The sequence below is a fragment of the Rhinolophus sinicus genome, chromosome 14 (genome assembly GCF_057876585.1).
Source record: "Rhinolophus sinicus isolate RSI-liver-muscle chromosome 14, RSI-T2T, whole genome shotgun sequence".
NCBI classification, from domain to species: domain Eukaryota; kingdom Metazoa; phylum Chordata; class Mammalia; order Chiroptera; family Rhinolophidae; genus Rhinolophus; species Rhinolophus sinicus.
The window spans coordinates 177,679,309-177,703,889 of NC_142514.1; the positions used below are offsets into that span (position 1 = coordinate 177,679,309).

General features: G+C 44.9%; 4 protein-coding genes across 5 annotated transcripts; 2 read left to right on the forward strand and 2 right to left on the reverse strand.

Annotated features, from left to right (window-relative positions):
- Positions 1-12: 12 nt before the first annotated feature.
- On the reverse strand, positions 13-6,626 carry MED19 (mediator complex subunit 19). Its single transcript, XM_019715386.3, has 5 exons — positions 6,329-6,626; positions 2,369-2,625; positions 2,106-2,202; positions 1,700-1,794; positions 13-1,524 (listed from the first exon to the last, which is right to left on the reverse strand). Exons 1-5 carry the CDS (start codon positions 6,594-6,596, stop codon positions 1,456-1,458), a joined length of 786 nt encoding a protein of 261 aa, XP_019570945.3. The 5' UTR covers positions 6,597-6,626; the 3' UTR covers positions 13-1,455.
- Positions 6,627-6,900: 274 nt separating this feature from the next.
- Positions 6,901-15,173, forward strand: TMX2 (thioredoxin related transmembrane protein 2). 2 transcript variants are annotated; one of them, XM_019715384.3, is made up of 8 exons: positions 6,901-7,182; positions 12,231-12,291; positions 12,496-12,609; positions 12,879-12,955; positions 13,199-13,305; positions 13,487-13,552; positions 13,644-13,773; positions 14,307-15,173. In XM_019715384.3, the coding sequence occupies exons 1-8, from the start codon at positions 6,916-6,918 to the stop codon at positions 14,451-14,453; spliced, it is 969 nt and encodes a 322-aa protein (XP_019570943.3). In that variant the 5' UTR covers positions 6,901-6,915; the 3' UTR covers positions 14,454-15,173. The 2 variants fall into 2 exon arrangements, with proteins under 2 accessions (XP_019570943.3, XP_019570944.2); XM_019715385.3 differs by lacking the exon at positions 14,307-15,173 and having other exon boundaries at positions 6,957-7,182; positions 13,487-13,541; positions 13,644-13,768.
- Positions 15,174-15,311: 138 nt separating this feature from the next.
- SELENOH (selenoprotein H) lies at positions 15,312-17,374 on the forward strand. The gene is made up of 4 exons (XM_019715387.3): positions 15,312-15,901; positions 15,987-16,132; positions 16,240-16,370; positions 17,198-17,374. The coding sequence occupies exons 1-3, from the start codon at positions 15,780-15,782 to the stop codon at positions 16,338-16,340; spliced, it is 369 nt and encodes a 122-aa protein (XP_019570946.3). The 5' UTR covers positions 15,312-15,779; the 3' UTR covers positions 16,341-16,370; positions 17,198-17,374.
- Positions 17,375-17,573: 199 nt separating this feature from the next.
- Positions 17,574-24,303, reverse strand: BTBD18 (BTB domain containing 18). The gene is made up of 2 exons (XM_074336422.2): positions 23,859-24,303; positions 17,574-20,112 (listed from the first exon to the last, which is right to left on the reverse strand). Exons 1-2 carry the CDS (start codon positions 23,980-23,982, stop codon positions 18,098-18,100), a joined length of 2,139 nt encoding a protein of 712 aa, XP_074192523.2. The 5' UTR covers positions 23,983-24,303; the 3' UTR covers positions 17,574-18,097.
- Positions 24,304-24,581: the final 278 nt, after the last annotated feature.

Consider the following 24,581-nt stretch of genomic DNA (forward strand, 5'->3'; position numbering starts at 1 on the left):
TAAAACAACAGGTCCTGTTTTTATTTTGGTGATTTAATTAAAAAATTACTGGAAAAAACTGTTTTGCAACCACTAAAGCTTATCATTTTGAAGCTTAGAGAATTCTTGCCTTGTGCCATAGTTGTTTCTTAATGCAGAATTTTGTCTCTGGAAAGTAGAGTTCATTTTGGATGTAGCCAAAGGGGAGAGAGTAGATGGGCAGAGTATGAAAACCCTATTAAAGGCGTACTGGATATAATGGGGGCACAGTTCAATTCGATATCTCATATTTTCTATTTGTGAAAGCCAGAGGCTGGGCCCTAATTTTAATGGGCATCTTCAGACACAATCTCAGAAAACTGTCCAGAACCCTTTATTTTCACTGTTCATAACTTAAGTATATAAACTCTTGCTCTGAAATCCTAGATTAAAACGAGCTAAATGAGTGGTTTTCTGCCTACTGATCTAGGAACAGCCTGGGCTCAGAACAGATTTTAACTGTCCTGTGTCAAATTTAGCTTAAGTCAGATTGCATTAGCTTAGGTTTTTCTCATGGATGTTTTCAGTTACCTGTCCTGCTGCAAAGACTGAAGGGATTTACATTTTCTAGTTTAAGGTGCCTCTTTGTTGCTGTCTTAGAAGGTTAGAAATGTTTTCACATCAGCCAAATACTTGCATTGTCTTAGCTAAGGAATGAGGCAGGTCAAAAGTTCTTATAAAGATAAGCATTACCTTTGCTTGCCTGATGTTTACTTCGAAAAGAAATCATAGACTTGACCAAGAATCAACCTGCTGAAATACACTGGTGGTTGTGGGTAGTTTTTCAGTTGGTTATTGTTTCACCACACAATTGACCTAGAATACAGTTGGGCTCTAACTGGATCAGCCCTTCAGATGTAGCCTGAAGCTCATGCAGCTGCTTGGCTCTCAACATTTTGAGCAGGGTGATACACAGCTGCTGTGGAAAGGTATGAGCAAGCTCTGCCTACCTTCTGGACCACATTCCCCAGTCTCATTTTGGCTATTTGCCTGCTGATGAGGTAATGTAATACAAGACCCAGATCCCCCCAGATCTTAGCATGCCTTGCCTTAAACCCTGACTCTCATAGAAGGGTACTTACCTCTTAAAAAGGCAGCCACACTTCAGCCAGTTTGATAAATGCAATTTTTTTTTTTTTTCCAAAAAAAGAAAAACCCTAACAAATCAGATAAAAGTCCTAAATCAGACAAACTGCACAAAAGAGATGAAAGCTTCCTGGGAGAGGAAGAGCTGTCCATGAGAAAGTTGGGCTGAGCCTTAGAAAAGCATGGCCCTTCTTTCATAATGCATTACTCTTAACCGAGCACAGCAGGAGCTGCCTTCTGTTCCAGCTGCAGGGGAAGCTACTAAGGCTGTGTCCAAGAGCCCAGAGGCAGCTTCTGTCAGCAGGTTTAGTTCAGTAGGAAAAGTCATCCTGGCAGAGTCCAGTGGTCCTGTTAGCGCAGGCTGCTGCTGCTGCTGGCCTGAGAGCTGCCCATACTTGGGTGGTCTGGACTGTGTCGGTTCTGGGGAAAACAAAGGAGGGGTAAGAACAACTAGGACGTAGCCTTGGCCTGGATCAGGGCTGTACAGGAAAGCACTGTAACCTGCCCTGGGTCCAACCTGAGGCCGTGGACTCTGTGGGACCGGGGTGAGACATTGGGAGACCCACTGGGCTGCAGCTACAGGCCTCTACCCTACCTTCTTTTTCTTCTTCTCTTTCTTCTTTCTTTTCCGTTCAGGATCCTCTTCTTTTTTCTTTTTCTTCTTCTTGTGATCCGAATCAGATGGTGTTTCTGTAGGAGACATTAGGCGCCTATCACCTGTAGAGCTCAAAATTCCCTCCTACTAGGACTCCGCAGACTACAGAAAAGCCCTAGTTAGGGGCAAACGCTTCTCTTCAAATGGCCAGAGGCTACCAAGGCACGGCTAAGGCCCCGCCCCAAGCTCCTACTTGCCCAGGAGACCCCAGGACATCAGTTTCTTCTTTCAGGAGAATTTGGGAGTCCAGGGCTCCATGAGGAACTTAACTGGGTTTTTAACTGAGGAAGGCTGAACCAGATTCAGAACGTTAGGTTTTCTGGTTTGTAACAGAACTGCTTCTTACCTGGGGGGACAGGATCCTGGGTACGGCTCTGTTTGTGCTTGTGCTTGTTCTTCTTCTTGGGAGGCTGAATGTGCATCAGACGACACTGCTCCGGCAACTGAAGGAACCAAAGGGAGGTCCAGGTGAGTGGAGTGAGGAAATCCCTTGCTCCCATCACCTGGTCTGCTCAGTGAGTTAGGAAGGAACAGACCTGGACAGAAAAACTACCTCCATGCCTTTCAGGCCTCCCCATTTGCCTTCTTCCTCCCCAAGAGGGGACTCACCGGGCCAGTGTGGAGGCGGAAACCAGCCAGCATGGTCCCTGTGATAGGATTGAAAGAGCCACCGAGAATAGGGGGCTTCTCGATGAGGGAGCGGAGGCTGCTGTTATCATGGGAACCAGGCAGATCAATCATCCCTGGCAGGTCAGGCAGGAAGTTACTCAGCTTCTCCTTCACTTTCTTGCCACAAAATTTATTATAGTCATGTTCCAGGTTGTAGTGTGTGATCAGGTTGGTGCTGCCCGTCAACTCGGTGCTACCTAGAGGACACAGGGAGGATGATAAAATATTAGTCCAAGAGGAGAAAATTGTTAAGTCACCCAGAGGGAAAGTAAAGGACTATATTTTAGTCTAAGTAAGGAATTCTTCAAGTGAGAATTACTAAAAAATTTAAATTTATTTTTAAATAATAGCAAAAGTAAATAACGTGAACTAAAAATATAATACTATAGAAGGGTAGGTCGGAATGGGAATGAGGAAAAAATAGGCAAAAATCCAAATAGGGCAGAGATGGAAACTCTCACCCAAAGGAGAAGACACTTCACTCCTTGGACTAAGCACAATAACTTGCATGATGCTTACTCTGTGCTAAACACTGATCTGAGTGCTTTTCATAGAAAGGGATAGTGTGAAATTATACTCCCTAACACGACTGGGACAGTAGTACCTCACAGCCCAGCTACAACCAAGCTAAGGGCCAAATATGACCCAATGGCTTCCTTTTTTTTTTCTCCAAACACTGATCACCTTTACACAGAAAAAACAGCCAGGAGATTTTTCTAGCTACTGTTGTCTAACTTATTATCACCATCGTTATTCCTCCTCATAATAGTGAGTATAATGCTTTGACTAGAAAAAAGAAATGTTTGATTAGAAGCTGGGCAACTAGAATTCCAATCCTAGATGTCCTCTATGTTTGTTTCTTATCTATGAAATGCAGTAATAACTATCTTAAGTGCGCTAAATTTTTTTGCAAGGTTCAAATGAAAGCATACTGGAAAATATAAAATATATAAATGTAAGGCAGTCTCAGTATAAATATTGTATATCTGACTTTTGCCAAAGAATATAAACTCATTAGTAATTTAATAAGGATCCCAGTGGCAAGGGTGGGAATATCTAGCCTACAAGTTCATCTAGAGTTATGAACACAAAGGGTAAAATGACAAAAGTTGCTTGTTTATAATCCTTCACTTGGGAAAACTCAGGTTCTGAACTGTGAGCCCTGAGGGCAGACAATGCCTTGTTCACTCATGTATGGCTGATGCCCAAGCCAGCCACACTCGGTGCTCAATAACTATTAAATGAACAAGGTATTTTTTCCCCTTCATACCTCTAGGCCTTACCCTATTCTGTTTCTGTATTTTCATATCAAACATCTCAGAAAGGTGATCTTACTATGAGAGGCTCAGTGCCACACTACCTTTCCTTATAACTTGGCACTACCTTCTGCCATTACAGTGTCCTGAGTTTCCCCCCCTCTGTCAGCTCTCCTCCTTCCAGGTGGTTATGCTCAAGCCTCAGGTGAAACGGCACTTTGCTATTTCTGAGTCCAACTTTCTATCAGTTCTATGAAAATGATTTATAAATCTCTCCAGCCCTGACTCCTCTCCTGAAAACTAATCTTGTATTTCCAACTTCCACTTAGTCAATTCCATGCAGATTCTATTTTTTTTTAAACTCCGAATCTTCCTCACTTCATTCATGGTTTCTCTATTTCAGCACATGGCACACTCATTTTCGAGATATTTTTAGAAGCAGTACTCCTCAGTTCAAAAATCAGTGGTTTCCTATCACTCTCAGGAAAAAGCTCAATTCCTTTGACTGGCACTCATGGTTAAACACATCTTACTGTAACTTAGCTTTGGGGTCCACTCAACCATCAGTCCCCTATGCAAACTTTTTGATCTATCCAAAATGGGTCTCCATTATCTCCTGGGGAAAAAAAACACCCTCATAGTGTTTCCTTTTAAGAAATTTCTATTAGAAAAATTTCTGTTAGGACCTAATTATAGGAAAATTCTTCCTAATATTCCTCACCAATATATGAATTCTTCAAAGTCCAGTCAAGTGACAACTTATTCTTGCTGTCATCTTTTTTTTTTTTAAAGGAGGGCACAGCTCACAGTGGCCCATGTGGCCATCGAACTGGCAACCTTGGTGCTACCAGCACCACCCTCTAAACAACTGAGCTAACTGGCCACCCTTGTTGCTGTCATTTTGGATAACAAAGAACACATTTTGAAAACCATCATGTAGTTCTTAATAGTTGCCCTACATGAGGCATGACCACAAAGTAATGAGACTGGCCTTGACAAGAAATATGGTCACTGTCCTTAAACCACATAATTGCTTATTTATTAAAAGTAAAATAAGCTTTTAATCTCTCTTCCCTTCTCACCACATGCCCCCACCTTTCTACACACCCAGCGTTTGCCCAGAATATTCAACATCTGTCAATTAACTGAGAAACAATCAGAACTGGTAAGGATAAAGAAACTGCTGGTAGACATCAACCACCAACCAACCAAAGGAAAGTCAACCTCTTTATACTTGTTTTTTAAACTATAAAGTGAAGACAACAATGCCTACTTCAAGGGGCTATTCTACGTATTATATTCATTATTATTTCCCTTAACTCATGATGTAGCAGTAGGACTTGGGATTAACTGAAAGGCATTTTGGAGCCTTAACTTGTTCAGAGTGACTCTTGACTTCCACCTCTTCAAACTTGTTCCTTCCTGGTCTGCACACTACCATCTGCTCAATTATTCAGGCCAAGAATTCACAAGTCATTCTTAACTCCTCTCTTCCTTATTTTTATATTCAGTCCTTCATTCCTGTCAGCTCTAACTTACCTTGTATCCATTCATTTGTGTCCTCTACTGCTATCATTTAGTCCAAACCATGATCTCTTTCCGGACTACTAAGCAGTAACTTCTGACTGATTTCCTCCCATTCCATTCTTTATGTAGCTGCTCGAATGATTAAAAATAAGTTAGATTATGTCACCATCCTGTGTTAAAATGGATTCCCCCTGAACTTAAAATCTCAATGCTTTATAAAGGCCTCTGCCTGCCTCTCCCACCTGTATCTTCTATCACTCTTTCCCTGTTCATGTCACTGGAGTCCAACTGGTTTTCTATCCCTTCCAAGCCTTTTCTCATATCAGGGCTTCTGATTTCATTTCTTGTATTTAGAATTATCCCTCCCACTCCTACATAGCTGGCTCTTTTTCTATGCTTACATTTTAGCTCAAATGATACCTACTCAGCGAGGGCTTCTCTGATCACTCTAGCTAAAGTAGTTGTATCCCCTCAATTCTTTATCATGTTTTTTTTTTTTTCCCTTGTAGCACTAAGCACTATCTTCTATTAATCTGGTTTACTCTGCATTCCCCCACTGAAATGTAAACTCCAAAAAAGGCAAGGATCCTGTCACTCTTGTTCACAGCAGTATCTTCAGCATTTAGAACAGTGGTACACAGCAAATGCTCAACAAAATAACTTTCTGAAAGAATCTGATTTAATTCTGTCACTTCTTCAAACAGACGAAGAAACGCTGAGACCCTGAGGGTAACATGCTCCAGATCAACAGCAAGTTTGTGACAGATTTGAAACGAAAACCTCAGGACCACAGTGATGTTGAATCGGGACTCTCGAGTTCCAAACTCAAACTCCGGATAATTTTTAGGGAACCATAAAAAACCAGTGTCAGGGACAACGAACAGATACAGCGTGAAAAATGGTTACGGAGATGCATTCTCTTCCCACCTTTCATCCACCCCAAGACTCACGTCATCCCTTTGGTTGTGAATTCTCAGAGGCCTTTCGACTTAGAGCTCCAAGGTCCTAACACGCGTTGCCTAGGTTACCTTGCACCTCCGCCGGCAGCCTAAGACCCACGCCCATCACCCCCTCCTTAGGATCTGATTGGCTGGCTACGGCCAGGCCTAGTACTCACCTGGCAGTTCCCTCATTAGGTAGAAGGGACCACAACCAGCTGCGGACTTGTCGGCGCCGGGAGGGGCCGTGACCGCGGTGGGGGGCGCAGCCGTGCCGGGTCCCCCGCCTGGAGGAGGGGGAGGTGGAGGTGGAGGTTTTCCTGGTCCGAAGCCGAGTGCGGTTGGAGGCGGGGGTGGGTCAGCCTGAGCTCCGAACAGCGCCGTGAAATTCTCCATCTTCCCCTCTACTCCGGCGCTGTCCGGGTGTCTGGCGCTAGTGATTTTCATTGGACAATCTTTTCACGGTGTACCGCCCTCTTCCTCCGTGAGCCGTTTATCATTGGATGTCTTGGGGTCCGCCTACTTTTTCCGGCAACTACTTCCGTCGCTTTCTGAGCACGTTCAGGAAGTGCTATCTAACCCTATTAATTTCTCTGTTGTTTCCGCTCGTCACAGTCACATATCCAATAAAATGACTTAGGTGGAAAAAACGACAGTTAGGTTGGCCAATAAAGAATGAAATCCGTTTTTCAGTTCCTCCCTACTGTAGTGGCCAATCATAGATACACTTCCGGGTCCGGAGGCGGTGCATCCGAGACTAGGACCAATGGAAGTCTCAATGGTGGGAGAGGCGGGGCCAGACTTATCGACCCTGAAGAGCGGCGAGGGCCCCGGGGCCAAGAAGATGGCGGTCCTGGCACCTTTAATTGCTCTGGTGTATTCTGTGCCGCGCCTTTCACGATGGCTGGCCCGACCTTACTACCTTCTGTCTGCCCTGCTCTCTGCTGCCTTCCTACTCGTGAGGAAGCTGCCCCCGCTCTGCCACACTCTCCCCACGCAACGCGAAGATGGCAACCCGTGTGACTTTGACTGGGTGAGCGACCCCCACCTTAGGACCCCGCGACCTTGACTGACCTTTCCCTCGCTATTGCATCCAGGGGCCCCGAAGTTCCCGTTTTTGAGAACTCACACCTGAGGTTTTGAAACTCTAGCCGACTTACCTTTAAGAGCATGGGGCCTGGACCGTCATCGAGTCTAAATCTCTTCATGTCTGATTAAGATGGGAAACCAACAGCTTAGCCTGCACAACAGCCTGGGCCTTTTGAATCTTGAGTCCAGGGTTTTTTCCATCTTACCGTTCATACTCGTCAACAGCACTACCCAAACTCTACACACCTGTGTACAGTCTTTTACAGTGCTGCTCATATGTAAAGCCACTTAAGGAGCCGGGTAGATAAACAAGGCAAGTAGTAGTATTTCCGTTTTATTGGTGAAGAAATGATTTCTGCCTGATTAGGAGACTTGCCCTAGGTCACACAACAGGTGGGTGACTGGGATTGGGACCCTCTCTTCTGGCCATAGTACCTGCACACTCCTATCACCCGTTGCTTAGTTACCATTTCCTGAATGAGTGCCATCTGCTAGGCCCTGTGGTGCATCCCGAGGATGCCAAAATGAATAAGATTGTTAGGCTTATCGAAAAGGAATTGTAAAACATCCTAAAGAAATCTGTCTCAAGCCTCTTGCTGTACTTCCTGAGTAGGAGTGAAGGGCCCACTTGGACAAATGAACTGAAGCTCTACGCCCTCTGCTGTATAGCAGCAGCTGTGTTCTGAGGAAGGAGGGTCACCCTGAGTTTTTTGTCTTTTTTCCATTCCTCCCCGCAAAAATGAGCCTTGAACTTGACCAGAACTCACTCCCTTACTTTTATCCTCCATCCCTTGTTTACTCTTTCATACTTCCTCTGCCCTTTCCCAGACAGTATTATTAATTAGCTCAAGTGTAGCCATGATACTGCAAAAGATTCCTATTTTTATATGGTATCATATACCACTAACTAAAGTGGGACTCAAAAATATAAATGCAGGGCGCATTTAAGGTCTGGCTTCCCAGCAGTTGTCACAGTTTGGGCTCAAATAAACTGATACAAATTCTCTAAAAAAAGCAAGGAAAAAAAAAGTATACACACACACAAAGATTTCAATAAGTGTAAGGACATTTTATATAATTAATTTCTCTGTGTACTCTTGTCTAGTATGCAAAATACTGGAAGGTTTTATATTTTGTTGTTACTCTGGTGCAATTTTTTTTTAACTACAGATGGTCCCTGACTTACGATTTTTCAACTTTAGAGTGGTGTGAAAGTGATACACATTCAGTAGAAACCATGCTTCGAGTTTTGAATTTTGATCTTTTTCTAGGCTAGCAATATGTGTTATATTCTGTCGTGATTTTGGCCGGTGGCATTGAGCCATAGCTCCCAGTTACCCACGCCATCGAGAGGGTGAACAACCGATACTCTATTGTGTAGTATTAAATACGTTCTCAACATGATATTTTCAACTTTAATGATGGGTTTATCGGGTTCATCGTGAGTCATGGAGCATCTCTACTTAGGGTTGATACCCAGTGTTTTCCTGGAAAATCTGTGCTTTACTGAATCACCTTGATGATTGGGAAGTTAGGATATTAGAGTAAATAATGTTAGCAATAACAGGTAAACCTCAAATTTTCAGTGGCTTCACAGAATAAAAGTTTATTTCTATTTTCTTAAAAGGAAAGAATCAAGCATTTTACTTTTCTTGTATACTGTCTCAACATAACCATATAATTAATAAGGGAATGTTGGTATCTTAACAGGAGAATTTGAGCTAATAAATACAGAAGGAATGATCGGATTTAAAAATCATTTAGCAAACTCTAATGAAATAATCTAGGCAATGATCTTCTGTGGATGGTGACACCATCATACGGAGGGTTGATATGTCCTCTGAAGAGATGGAATAAAGAGTACCTAGCACCACCTACGATGTATTTTTGGCAAAAGATTTGGGTTTTATTGTATTCAAACCTCTAGATTTCACTGCCACTTTACATGAAATATGGGAGATAGATCATCATCAGAACAAATACCATAAGTGTGCAAGCAGCCAAATCCAGAAAGTGGGAAAGCTGACAGTACAACTGACTCAATTTCTTCAACAAATAACTAGCTTGGGGTAAAAAGGAAAAGCAGTTACCTTTAGAGATTAAGGAAGACCTTAATCAGCCAAAAGTAATGTGTGCCTCTTGCTTGCTTGTTCCTGATTTAAACAAACAACTGTACAATTTGAGGTAATTGGAATCATTTGAATAAGGACCAAGTATTAGATGACATTAAGGAATTATTAATTGTGTTGGGTATGATAATGGTATTTTGGTTTGTTAAAAAAAAAGGTCCATATCTGTGAGATACACACTGAAGTATTTACAGGTGAAATGATACAGTTGGAATTTGCTTTTAGTTTCTCCAGCATAAAAAGTGGCTAGCATAGACGAAATGGAAGCATTTTGGCAAAATGTTACGGTTGAAGCTGAGTCATAGAGGTTCATTAAAGTATTGTAGAGGAGGAAAAATAATTTCCCTTTATCCTTCTGAGGTCTTGGCTGAGACTGCTGTAATAAAAGACAAATAAAGACAGACACAGAAGTCTTATGTACAAGGTCAGGCAATTAAGTTCGCAAACTCATCCTAGAAAAAGTGCTACACACCTCATTGCTAAATATCACTACGGTCACCTTCGAACTACTCCCCCTGGGAAGCTGTGCACCGACGCCAGCACCTAGTCAACCCTTCAAAGCAATTTTGGAACTTTTTCTGGAATGGCCATCAGAGCTGTTGTCGTATTACCCTTGATGTCCTGAATGTCATCCAAATGTGTTCCTTTCAATATTTCTTTTATCTTCGGGTAAAGAAAGAAGTCATTGGGGGCCAGATCAGGTGAGTAGGGAGGGTGTTCCAATACAGTTATTTGTTTACTGGCTAAAAACTCCCTCACAGACAGTGCTCTGTGAGCTGGTGCATTGTCGCGATGCAAAAGCTATGAATTGTTGGCGAAAAGTTCAGGTCATACAACTTTTTCACTCAGCCTTTGCAGCACTTCCAAATAGTAAACTTGGTTAACTGTTTGTCCAGTTGGTACAAATTCATAATGAATAATCCCTCTGATATCACAAAAGGTTAGCAACATCGTTGCAACAAGTTCACAAACTTAATTGTCACACCTCATACACATGTGAGATACCCAGGAAGAAATAAATGACTCAAAGAGGTGGCTTACTATTCTGGCTTGTATAGCATCTTCAGCAAAGGAAAATAAATTTGGAGAAATGATTGGACAAAGGAACGCAGTTTTAAGCTTCCAAGGGCAGCAAGCTCTGGGAAGGTAAACTAATGGTAGATAAAGCCTAGCTTGTTATACAGATTCCTCGGATGCTATCTCTGGCTGATAGGGTTTAAAGTTATCTCTCTTGACTAACTTTTTTCTGCTAGAGAGCGTTGGAGGGACACCTTTGAAAATTTATGCCCTGCTTTTAGACAAAAAGGGGGAAGAACAGGGAGCTTTTCTTGTATCTACTTTTCGATTGTCTTCAGGCTCAAAATAATCCTTTTATTAAAGTGGCATATTTTGGGGTGGCATATTCTGCTACCCTTCAGCATCCTCTCTAGTGTATGTTTGGAAATTTCTTTTTAAAAAGTTTTAAAACAACGAACAAACAAGCAGAACAACCAAAGGGGCTCTGCTTCATACAGTTATTCTGGAACCCAGTCTCATACTGTCTTCAACCTATGGCCTTAGGTCATCCCTGTATCATCCAGCCAGAATATGAAGGAAGAAAGCTGGAATGCAGAGAGACACCCTTTCTTACTGTCTGGATGCAGAAGTGTCATCACTTCCACTCACATTCCATTCAGGCGTGCTAATCACAGTCCGCCCTAGATGCAAAGAGACAGAGAGTGTAGCTGCAGTATGCCTAGGAAGAAAAGGAAATAAGGTTTGGAGTATACACAGCCAGTATTCACCAAAGACCCATTCTGTGTCTTGAGAGAACACTCCTTTTAGTCCTATCTTTGGTCTCCTGATTAACCAGTTCCCCTTTTAAATTCATCTTTCCACAATTGTTAAGTCTCAATTCTAAACCAATTTCATTTGTGAAAACTCTTCCTGATTTCTGCTCAGGTGTAATGTTTAGAAAGGTCTGCATCTTCTCTAATCCTCACTTTACATGTCAATTTGTAAATTCCATCAACTTTTTGTTGGAGATTGAGGCTGAAAACCTACGTCGCTGACTCCTAGCTGTAAATCCGAGTTGATTGGTTCTGTCTGAAGTAATGCTTTGGGCCACTGTATTATAAACAGCTGTGGAAGGCCTCAGACCATCCCATCCATAGTTGCCCTCCTCCCACACTTTCTCACACACGGCCCTTATTATTCCTCATTGCAGTCTTAAAAATTATCTTGTTTATTTGTCATGTTGATTGTCTGTCTCACTTTGCGCCAATGGAGCTTACATTCTAGAATGTGAGAAAGAACATGAGCCAAGGGTACTGAAAAAGGCCTTTGAGAGCTATGAAAAGGCCTCCTTAACCTCTCAAATTAAAGATGTGTGGATTATCACTGAATATTTGGTGGAGAAGAGTGATTTAAACAAAACCAAGCAAATGGAATAACCATATATTGTATTAATGGAATCTTACTGAGAAAGTTTCTTTGGAAAAGTTTTAGCTTACCAAGGTCAGACTGAGTTGGTTGTAATATCTCACATTTTTATACCATATCATACTTGACATAATTCTTTCATGCTCATTATCACTTAATCTTCACAATAGCATTTTGAAATGGATATTCTTCAGTAAAGGAAACCAAAGCTCAGTGGTTAAGTGATTTGCTGAAAGGCACCAGCCAGCTTGTGACGGGTAGAGCCTGAACCTAGGTCTTCTGCCTGCTGTTTTCCCCACCGTGCCTTAGCTGACTCCAGGTACATCTTGATTTTCACCATTCCCGGTTTGCATCTCTTGGTGTTTTTTCCGTCCGTACTTGGCTCCCTTTCCCACCCAGATCGTCTCTTTGATGGCATCCCTGTCCCTTTGGTTTTTTGCAGAGAGAAGTGGAGATCCTGATGTTTCTCAGCGCCATCGTGATGATGAAGAACCGCAGATCCAGTGAGTTCAGCCCGCCGCGCGGCGGCCCCGAGGCCCTTCCCTTCATGTTGGAATTCGTCCCTCATTCCATGCCAAGGCTGAATTCCATCCTAGGCTTTTATCCCCCTCCCCGCCTCCCATTTCAAAGCACTCCAGGAAAAGGGACAAAAAATGGGTCCTAGGAGCATGCAGCCGCGCCTGACCTGTGACATCTTTGTGTTTCAGTCACCGTGGAGCAGCATATAGGCAACATCTTCATGTTCAGTAAGGTGGCCAATGCAATTCTTTTCTTCCGCCTGGATATTCGCATGGGCCTGCTGTACATCACACTCTGCATAGGTAAGGTGCTACGAGACTGGGTTGTGGGGACCAGACCCTAACCCCCAGCCAGTTTCTCCATCCCCTTCTTCCATAACTTGTACCTAAGTAATTATATGTGTGGCTCAGACGATAAGAATCTACGGAAACTAACAGGAAGGGAATGTGTCTGTGGTCTGTGTAGGTCCAAAAAGTATGTTCTTTGGTGCTTGAAATCTTTGAATTGGTTTGAAAATAAATCCCCTCCCTGAGGCCTTGTATGTTTCCTTCAACATCTTTTTTCTGTTTAGTGTTTCTGATGACGTGCAAACCTCCTCTGTACATGGGCCCTGAGTACATCAAGTACTTCAATGATAAAACCATCGATGTGAGTGCTCGTCCGCCCTGCTGTTTCGCGGGTCCCGTGTGGGTCATTTTACAGTTATGCTCCCTACTCACTGGGAGGAGCAACAGTGCTTCAGAATGGAAGTCAAGGGCACTGTGGTTCATTGTGGGAGCTAGGAGAGGTGGAGAGGGGAAGCCAGGATGAGGAGTTAGACGCTAAGGGCTGGACCTTTCCAGGAGCCTGTGTGATCCAAGAAGTTCATTGTTTCTTCTTTGTGTGTGGCAGGAAGAGCTGGAGCGGGACAAGAGGGTCACTTGGATTGTGGAGTTCTTTGCCAATTGGTCTAATGACTGCCAATCATTTGCTCCAATCTATGCGGACCTCTCCCTCAAGTGAGTAGTGCAAAGGGAGGGAGGGTGGAAATTGAGATGTCATACCTTTCCTTACGGTTTTTTGGCCTTGATTTTTGCACACTGCAACCAAAGGCAGCCCCCCACCCCATCCAATATCTGTACTTCCTCTTCCATTGATCCATTCTCTCTTCTTTCACTGTGTTAAATCATATATTCTCAGGTACAACTGTACAGGGCTAAATTTTGGGAAGGTGGATGTTGGACGCTACACTGATGTTAGTACACGGTATGTAAGAGCCTAGGCAGAGGGTCTAAGCAGGGAATCACTTGGAATGGTGTATATAGATGCATATACAGGTACTTTCTGGGTCCTGTAGGTACAAAGTGAGCACATCACCTCTCACCAAGCAGCTTCCTACCCTGATCCTGTTCCAAGGTGGCAAGGAGGTCATGCGGCGGCCACAGATTGACAAGAAAGGACGAGCTGTCTCTTGGACTTTCTCTGAGGTACAGGAAAGAGTGGGCAAGTGGTTTGGAGAAGGGTGTGGAACAGTGGGTGGGCTTTGGAGCCCACCCTGGGTTTGATTCCTAGCTCTGCCATTTGCTCACAAGCTTTGAGAGTGTGGACTAGTTATTAGACCTCTTTCATGAAGTCACTCAGCAAATTGATATTATGCTTCTACCATGTGCTAGACCTGCGAGTACTGGGAAACAATTACAAGTTAAGATTCTGTCTCAAAGGCCCTTGTACGTACAGTCTGTAGGCCTTAGGTTCCTTGGCAATAAATTGGAGACAGTAACACTGGGCTCACAGGGTTGGTTTGCACGTTACATAAGATTGTGTGCTCACAGTGACTTGCACATAATAGGTACTTAAATATTAGTTGACTTTTCCAGGTACCCAAAAAAGAGATTTAGTTAGAGTAGATTTCTGTCTTTTGCTTCTTCCTTTCCTAAACTGCGTCTAAATACTTCCTACTTCCCAGGTCTGAAGTCTCCCTTCTAACCTGAACCCTGATGTATGTATCTCTTTTGTGCAGGAGAACGTAATCCGAGAATTCAGCTTGAATGAGCTGTACCAACGGGCCAAGAAGCTATCCAAAGCTGGAGATAATATACCTGAGGAGCAGCCTGTGGCCCTAACCCCCACGGCAGTGCCAGATGGGGAAAGCAAGAAGGACAAATAGGTTCCCTGCCTTGTCAGTGCCTTGGTCAATTCCTGGCACCTTTGAGGCCCCGCTCCTTCGGGAACCACAAGCCTTGCCTGAGGCCTCCACCTTTTATTTATGTTTTCCCTGTTTGGCTGTGCCTGGGTGGGGCAGGGTGCTGCTTCTGATTTAACAGAAGCATCCAGGGAATTGACAGGTACCCTCCAGGAAGGCCTCCACTGCCGTGGCCAGCTATTCCACTGGAGGGAGATAGCTCACGTGATGGAGTAGGAAATGCTTTCCCTCCAAGCTTGCATCAGTGTGTCAAGTGCTGCCCAACACTCACATCTCCACCACGGGTGGTTTCATTATTCCTTAGTGGACATACACAGACTACTTACACCCTAATATAAGATGCCAGGGTACCCAGTCAACGCTACGATTTTTCCAAGGACCCTTACTGCTGTAGGCCTTTGTCTTGGTCTGTGGCCTTCATTAGAAAATACAAACCTAATCTTGTAACTGGCCCCAAGGAGAAACCTTTAACCACAGAGTTTTCTCATGAATATAGCATTGAATAATGTATTTATGGAGATTGGGAGGAGGGGGAATAGAGGTTTGAGACCTTCCTTTGTTGTGATGGAGCTGGAGAAGAAAGCCCCTGGACAGGATTGGGGTTTCACTTACCCTCCTAGCTATTCTCCCACACCCAGTTAGTTGATGGTTTTCCATAATAAAGAGACTGGGATTTCCTTTTGATTGCTTCTTTATCCTTGCGTGTTACAAAACCAGGCAATTGCAGAGGAATTGCTTACTTCCTCTTTCACGTCCAAGACCATTCTGAATAGTTTCACCAAACGCCAGGCATTGGTCCCCAGGACTGGGGAGAGTTGGTGAAGGCCAGTTTCCATAAACCAGAGTACGGACCGCACCGAGTTAGATTGTAAACTTGGATCAGGACTGGTCCGCGGGTCCCAGGGAGTAGGTTTTGAGGGCTAGGGGTTGAGTTCACGATGCGCTGTTACAGAAAAACCTGCAGCCAGTCTTGTTTTCAGAGATACCTAAATCTCGCCCTTGCTGTGCTCGCCACCCCCCTCCCAGGTGCTGGTGGTTCGGTCTTACTCCCCGTATCTCCCCCCACCCTGCGTGCAGAGTGGCTGTGCCGGGAGGTCCCGCCTCCCGACCACGTGTTCGCGGGCGCCGGGCTTCCCGCGGCTTGGCAGGTTTTGTTGTGCGAGCGGTTTTCTGGCCTGCGGTTTGGACCTCGGAGCGGGGCTGTGCACTGTTCCGTGGCTGCTCAGTGGCCACGTCTGCACCCTATTCCCGCCCCAGGTCGGCTCGGTTCTGGGCCGGGCTCCAGGCGCCATGGCTTCCCGCGGGAGGAAGCGGAAGGCCGAGGCGGCGGTGGTCGCGGCGGCCGACAAGCGGGAGAAGCGGGCTGGCGGCCAGAAAGGAGTGGAGGAGGCGACCGTGGTTATCGAGCATTGGTGAGGGACCTGGAGGATCACGGAGATGGGGGCAAGGGCGTCGCAGACCCAGGGCCCCCTTCTGACCCTCCCCGTCTCCCCGTAGCACGAGCTGACGCGTCTACGGGCGCAACGCCGCGGCCCTGAGGCAGGCGCTGCGCCTGGAGGCCCCCGAGCTTCCAGTGGAGGTGAATCCGGCCAAGCCCCGGAGGGGCAGCTTCGAGGTGACGCTGCTGCGCCCGGACGGCAGCAGTGAGTGGGGGTCCGGGTCTGGGGGGAGAAGGCGTGATTCCGAGGGGAGGAAGGGCTAGTCTCAGAAACCGCGGAGATACAGTAACTTCACTTCGTTCTTTTCCCAGGTGCGGAGCTTTGGACTGGGATTAAGAAGGGGCCCCCACGCAAACTCAAGTTCCCCGACCCGCCAGAGGTGGTAGAGGAGCTGAAGAAGTACCTTTCGTAGGGCGGTTTGGGCAGAAGTCCTCATGCTGAGGTTTGAAGTGGGGCCTGGGGTTGGGAGGGATTGCGTTGGTCTCGTGGCTATTTGGCAAACAGCCCTGCTACCCGCTTTTCACACAGGAGCTACATTTTTTCATAACTCGTTAACTGTCCTCAACATTTTCTCTATTGGGACTCTTCCCTTTTAGTGGTAGGAAAAACGGAAATCGTAAAAAATCAGTTTCCTATCTAGTGTGCCCTTTGCTAACTCCATGTTTCATTTAATCGTCTTTGAGCTGTCGTAGACCTGATGGTAATGTAATGATTTATAGAAATGCAATTTATGTTCTTTGAAGGTGCAGTTAATTACTACCCTCGGGGTATGGACCAATTTTATATTTTTGTTAAAATATTCGTTTTCCACATTCCTGAGGGCATGTGTTTTGATTGTTTGAAGTGGTTAAGTACCACTGGTTCCCTCATTTAGGCGTTAAACAAAATCATTGACACATGCTTATCTATATGGGTGGTGATTTTCCCTTTATGGGCAAAATCTTTGTGTAGCTTCGGGTATGCTTACCCCTACCATGTTTTTTCATTTCTAGTATGGCCTGTTAATAGCTCCATGTAGTAGCACTGCATGCATCACGGTACTCTCACTCCTGGTCACATGGATTTGACCTTGTCTTATCCATAGTGCTTCATACAGTGCTTCGGCATGTGGTCAGGCACTTGATATGTTGATTGAGATGTGGCTGGAGGAGGCAATCCTTGAGCTCTCCTGCGTCTGTGGGTTCAAGGGTGGGAGGCGGGACACGTCTTCCTCAGGCTATATACTTGTCTGGATCCCTGCTCTAACCTTTCCCCCCCTCATTTTCACAGCATTCTGTCCCTGGTGGTGTTGGAGCATTTATGACGGGACATGGCCAAACTTCAGCCATGTGCCTGAAGCTGTGGTCTCTACCCCTCCAGAAATGATGGCTCAGACGTGAGGCAACCCTCTAGTAAGGCATTGAAAAGTTCTTGGATTTGGTTTGTTTAATAAAAAGTTGAAATAAAGTATTTGAGTAATAAAACTTAATCTTATGGTAGGGGGTGAACAAAGCCAGCCTTAAGGGATTGGTCCCTTGTTTTTTTCATAGCCTGAGGTCACCAAGTTAACCTGGAATTCCTAGGTTCTCTGGTAGAGCATGTGAAATACTTGTAAAAACGATGGGGAAAAGTAAATAATTTATTTTTTTTAAAAGCAAATATATTTTTTCAACTCACTTCTTGGAAGTGATGATGGAAGTACCTGTTCCTGACCCCTTTGGAGGTTCTGGCTAATTCCCCATACTGGCAAGAGTAAGCCTCACACGGATGGTGCTGGACACGTCCTGTCACTCCCACCCACTCAGTGTCCCACTCCAGCACTGCTTCACACCTTCTGGAACGTTTTCTCATACATAAAACTCCTATCACGGAGAGTGTTATTCTTTCCTGAATTAGCAGTGCCTCATAACCTGGGAGATCTGGCCTTGGCTGTTACCTATGACCCACTAGAGTTGGGGACCACAGTTTATCATTTCACTTGTTCGTCACTAACTGTAAAATAGATTGCAAGGAAATAAGATGGTTCAAATTCATAATTTTCTACTCATGGTACTACTTGACTTAGGCCTGACTCCCAAAGCCTGGGGAGGGGAGGACAGGACATGTGCTAGCCTCTCTGCCAATAATACCCCTTCTGCTAGCCAACATTTCCCATCCTCCCAGTGCCCTTCAACTGCCTTCCCCACTCCACTACGTTAGTATGTCTACTTCTGTTTCTGACTCTGAGGAAGGGTCAGGCCATACGGAGGGGATAGCGGTGGGCATCAGCTCTCCCTCTGATGTCCAGTCTACCACATCAATCTCTTCCTCTTCAGGGCTGGCAGGAAGCGGGTCCAACAGCTCAGAGTTGCTAAGTACCTCCTTGCCTGCCTCTGGAGCAGGGTACAATACCTCATCCATAGTTAGGGACTCTTCCAGCCCAGTCTCCACCCAGTGTGAACAGGGAGGTGAGAGGTCTCCATAGGACTTTTGGGGAGGGTCAGGGGAGTCAGTGTGTAGAAGTTTGTCTCTCGGATCATCCAGTGGCTCGGAGCTGCTAATTTCTAGGTCTCGAGTCCAAGAGCCTTCTACTGAAAGCACTTCCCCTTCACTCATCTCAGAGGGCATGACAAGAGGGCCAAGGGGTTCGACCGGCTCTTTGTTCTCACCGACAGGTCCCTTTTCCAATCCTGTGAGCTCCCCGGGCCAGAGTTCCATGTCTGGTATATACCATTCTTCCCCTTCAATCCAGTTCTTTCCTGTTTCTGTCAGGTGGTAACTAGGGGTCCTGCATCCCTCAGCTCCGGCACTCTCCAGAGATGCTGTGTGTGGCTCAATGTCTGAGCCACACAACATAAAGTCCAGGATCTCCTCCAGCTCACTGGTGGCAGCAGCACTTGTGATTCGGTACTCCTCAGCTTCACAGGGCTGCCCGAGCAGGTCTGTGTCAAATGCATATGGCTCTCTGTAGTCAATATCGAACCCAGGTTCCTTCCCTACCAGCTCTGGACTGGACCCAAACTCAGACTTCACCACTGGGGGGCCTGGGGAGCTGCTAGCAGAAAGAATGTCTTGTAGTGTAGAGCACACTGGGGAGTCCTGACACAGGTCTGTTGTAGCAGATGACATTTCCTGCTGGTTAACTGAGGATGGCTGAATCCCTGGAGGCTTTTCTGAGTCTCCAGGTTCTGGGATCTGAGGACTATCTTGAGAGTTTTTGAGGGGAGGCTCTTGCACCACCTCCCAGCAGGTCCCATTGACAGTCTTACGAAGTTTCACTCTCCCAACCTGCCCCTCCTCTGCAGAGTCCGAGTTAGATGCCCTGACTTCAGGGCTGCGCTTCTTACTCCCACCCGTCTTTCCAAGACCAGATGGAGTTGGGGTGCTCTGTAGAAGATTAACTCTCCCTGCTTTCTGCTTGTCCTCTGGTGCTTCTTTATTTATACTTTTTTGTCGCCAAAGACGCCGGCCAGGGGCTGTGGGCACTGAGCTGGGTACACTTAAAATGCAGGAAGGCTTGGATGTACAGACATCAGGAGATGGCTTTGAACGACTCAGTCTGATCTTTCTGGGCAACAGTCGCTCATCCACAGAGGGGTACAAGTTGGTGGGGGAAAGCCCTGTAGGACCAAGGACAGGGTCACTCTTATTCTCTTTAGGTCCCTGACTGTGGCTTGACGGTGAAGAGCTTTTTTCTTGTGGAGGTGGGCAGGCTCTGGCCTTCCTCTTGAGCACAAGCGTGTCAGACAAGTTCTCTGCGTTCTGTCGGTTGCACCTGTCCTGGGACGCCTCCTCCCCCGGCGACTTCAACCTCACTGCCCCAAGAGGACAGGGAGTCTGGGTAACAGGCAGTGGAGTTCGAGGGTGGCGGCTGGATGCCACCACCCTGGCAGAGATGGGTGCAGCACTTGGAGGTTGTAAGCACTCCCGGTTCAGTCTTCTGCCCTGAGGGGCCTTCACCAACTTCCCACCCTCTAGCTGAAGGGATTCTAGCTCAGATACTCGGAGCTGACGGGCGGCAGAAAGCACATCCTGGGCTTCTTCTCGAGATACTTCCATCTCTGAGGTATACAAGAAATCTACCAGCTTCCTAAGGGTCCTGATCTTCAGGCCCCCCAGCTCCAGCACCACCTTACGACCCTGAGCTGGCCTCTCCCGTTCCAGGCGCTCTGTGAAGAAGGGGCTGCAGGCAGACAGGATGCAGCAATGCGCTGGGACTGCCTCACCTGGAGGGAAACCCAAACACTGTTACCTCACGCAGACTGACGTTCATGAGCTGAGCAGATACGACTACCCAAAAAGGCTGCCCCTTGTCTCAATTTTTCTCGATGGAAGTTTAAGTAGGAGGAATTTGTTGCTTTTGCTTTCCTGGAACCTGCTGCCATTATCTAGCTAACTCAGTTTTTATCTTTCAAAATCTAGTTTAGACATCACTTCTTTCAAAGCCTCCCCCTACTTTACCCCGCATCTGGGTTAGGTCCTCCTGGGTACAGAGAGGTACTCTATCACAGCACTTAGCTATCTGTATTGTCCATCTCCTTGACTAAACTGAGCTCTGTGACGACAGAAACCGTTCCTGTCTTGCTTACTCAGGTATAGCCAGCGCTTGACTAGGGGATCAAATACTTGCTGAATAAGTTTTTGTGACAGGAGAATTTTAAAAGTTTTATAGAAGCTGCTTGTGGTCCAACAGAAAGGTCATGAGCTTTGGACATGGACAATCAAGGCTCAATTCTCTCCTGAGCTGTAGCCACTGCCTAAGAGCCAGCGGTCTGTCCTGAGCCATCTTCTCACTTTACGGGCAATCGCAGTTTCTCGCAGGGCTTCAATTACCAAAGGCTTACTGATGACTCCTGTGTCCGACCTATGCCCAGGTATCTTTCCTGAGACATGCCACAGTCTGCATGTCTACAGTGATGTCCCACAAGTACCTCCAATGCAACATTTCTAGAAAATGAACTCATTCCCCACCCCCCAAAACCTTCCATTTCTTCAAAATAAGGTATCACATTCACCAAGTTACCCAAGCTTGAGCACTAGAATTCATCTTTGATTTTTCTCTCTTACCCACTGCATCTAATCAAACATTAATTTTAAAAAAGCAAACACTTCTTGATTCCTTATTATGTGCCAGGTGCTCTAAGGGTTTTATCAGTATTCATTTAATCTTTACTGGAACCCTGTGAAGTAGCTATTATTACAGATGAGTCAATTGTGCCCACATATGCCCCATATTGTGGGCATAGTTATGTGCCCACAATTTTGTGGTAAGTAGCACAAGATTTAAACCCAGGGGGTCTAGCTATAGAGTCTATGCTGTTAACTGCAACAAGTGTAAATTTAACAGCTCAAAAGCCAGAAAATTCTCTCAATGCCTTAGTTCAGGCCACCATTCCTTCTCTTTTGGGTTACAAAACAGCCTCCTATCTGGGCTCAAGAATAATCCAGTAATTCTTGTCATGCAGCCTGAATGCTATTTCTAACAGGTATCTGATCATGACCTTAAAACCTTTAAATATAATTTCCAAAGGTCTGAGAACAAGACCTACTTCCTTTGCATAACACTTCAGACCTTACGTGACTGCTGCTAATTTCTCTAGCAATATCTGGTCAATACACTTCCTGTTGTCTGCACTCTAGTCATAATGAGCCACTCTCAAATCCCTGGTCATGTCTCTAATTCTCTGTATGTGCTTTTCTCTCCGAGTGGGAAAATCTTTCCCCACTTCCTCCTACTTCTATTTGTCATTCAGACCTCACCTATGGGTTACTTCCTCCAAGAAAATCTCCCAACCTCCTCAAGTCTGTAAAGGATGCTGTATATCAGCCTATACTTACCCAATATGTTATTTATCATACTGTACAGTTACTTGAATACACTGGTTATTTGAATGTCTTCCCCTTACATGATTCCTTATGAGGAAGGCATTTTTATCTTCATATATACTGTATGCCCATGCCAATATAGTGTACTAGCATATAACAGTAATTGATACTTTATTTTGAATTAAGGAATGAATCCCAACTCTGCACTTACAAAGAGAACTAACAAGCAAGTCACTTAACTCTCTAGACCTCAATTCACTCACCTGTAGAACTTGAACCATATAACATATCAGAAGGCTGTTAAGACCCTACAGCATATGTACTCTGTAGAGCGCTACACAATAATGTAGCATTTTCTTCATTTCTTTATAAAGGAAGAAAATGAGCACTTGCTCATTTATCACTTAGTTACTAAGCAACAAAACTAGGACTTAAACTCTGACTCCTAGTCTTAGGCTTTTATACCATACCAGGCTCTACCTCATGCTGATTTAACATTTCAAGTGTAAAAGGAACAGGTGGAAATAACACATTTTTAGGTCTAACAGCAATCAACAAAAACCATCAATTTGAAGACAAGAAAAAGACAAGCAATAGCTTAGCAAGAAAATGAAGGGTCGGGCCAGTGGCTCAGATGGTCAGAGCATTGTGCTCCTAATGGCGAGGTCACTGGTTTGATTCCCACATGGGACAGTGAGCTGCGCCCTCTACAGCTAAGATTGTGAACAACAGCTCTCCCTGGAGCTGGGCTGCTGTGGGCAGCCGTGGGCTACTGTGTGCTGCCAGGAGCGGCCAGCAGCCAGCGAGAGTGGCCGGCAGCCATTGTGAGAGGCCAGCAGCTGGGGAGAGCTGCTGTGAGCGGCCGACGACTGACTGCCTCAGTGGGGGGAGCGCAAGGCTCATAACACCAGCATGGGCCAGGGAGCTGTGTCCTACACAACTAGACTGAGAAACAACCGCTTGAACCGGAGTGGGGGGCAGAGGCGGAAAAAGGGAAGGGGGAAAAAAAGAAAATGAAGAAACATATAATGGTGTCATCAACAAGTAACACATACTCATATTGTGCTTAGTACATTAAAAGCACTGTTCAAAGTGCTTTACATGTGTTAACTCAGTCTTCAAGACCATCCCATTATATTCGTATTTTATAGAATTTATACCTTAAAAAAACTTTGCAATTAGTTTCATTTTTTAAAGAGAAAAAGCAGTCTCATTTTCACACTTGAAAATAGTAACTGTCCTAGAAACAAACAGCTCCTTATCAAATAGTTTACGGTGCTCAAAAGGGTTAATAACACGTTTTTTTCTGGTTTTGTCCTGTGGAGGACAAATGGTCCTAAACTCATTTTATCTTATTCTATGGTGAGTTTTCAATGGAGTCCCCACTACAGCAAGTCCTCAATGTTACTGATAGGTACTTAGAAACTGCAACCTTAAGCGAAATGACTATAAAGAAACCAATTTTATCATAGGCTAATTGATATAAAGAAGGGTTAAATTTCTACAGCATATTTCTGGTCACAAAAGTGTCACCAAAATTCTAAATAAAGAACCAAAACACTTTTAATATTAAACACTGAAATAAATGTGAGCTATGCATATATTTAAGAAAGATTAATAAAACAAGTCAGATAATTGTTTTCTAATAAGCTTATTCTAGTTCAGGGTCACAGGTGGCCAAAGCCTATCGTGGCAGCTCAGGGCTCAAGTCAAACCAACCCTACCTGGAGAGGACGCCCTTCTATCACAGGGCGCACACACACACCCCACACACACTCAGACTAGCACAATTCAGACTCGCCAATTCACCTAACATGCACATCTTTGGGATGTGGAAGGAAACTGGAGCACCTGGAGAAAACCTGCGTAGCTATGGGGAAAAAGTGCAAAATCCACAAAGACAGTGGCCCCAGCCGGAATCAATTTTTTGAACGAAAGGATCTTACCTTCTTCTTTTTTTTAAACTTTTATTTATTTAAGTGTGTTTTTCCAGGACCCATCAGCTCCAAGTCAAGTAGTTATTTCAATCTAGTTGTGGAGGGCGCAGCTCCCACTGGCCCATGCGGTGATCAAACCGATAACCCTGGTGTTACGAGCATCGTGCTCTAACCAACTGAGCTAACTGGCCGCCCCCGTAGTCTCTTACCTTCTGCCTGCAGAAGGACATCACAGAACACTCCACTCTGCTGCTGGTGATGAAGCTGCAGAAAAGCTAACCGGAGGAATCGGGGATTCCTATATAGGATTTTTGAACTAGCAGGAGAAAACATGTTGGTCTGTTAACAAACTTCCTAGGTTTTCATGGATCAGATTCCTGTGGGTGAGAGATAATACATTTCAGAACCATGGTTATTTTGTTTTTTTTTTTGCCTTTGAAATCGCAGGGAAATTTTAAAAAGTGAGAGATTGTAGCATGAGTTGGGGGGCCATAAGCCCAGAAATGATGCCAATAGTATCTCAAGAAAAAATATCATAGTGGTTACACGTAGAAGCTCAGAGATAAACCTAGATTTGAATCTCAGGTAAATGACCCAACTTCTCTGAGTCTCACTTTTCTCATTTATGAAATGGGAATAACAGTAGTTACTTCATAGGGCTGTTTTTAAAAATTAAAAGTGTCAATGCAGGTAAAATTGCTTAGCTCTGTGTATGCCTGGTACAAAATAACTATCACCCCCCAACACCTGTAACACCAATAGTAGCTGTTATTACTCTTAAAACTTCCTCATTCACATTACCACTGAGACTCAACTCCTACAGTGCTGACTGCTCATATTCTTCCCAAGCATCACACTGCTGAGTTCCATGGGTATAATCCTCAATTTAACACTTAAGCAAAAACACTGATATACAATTCTCTAGTAAGTAT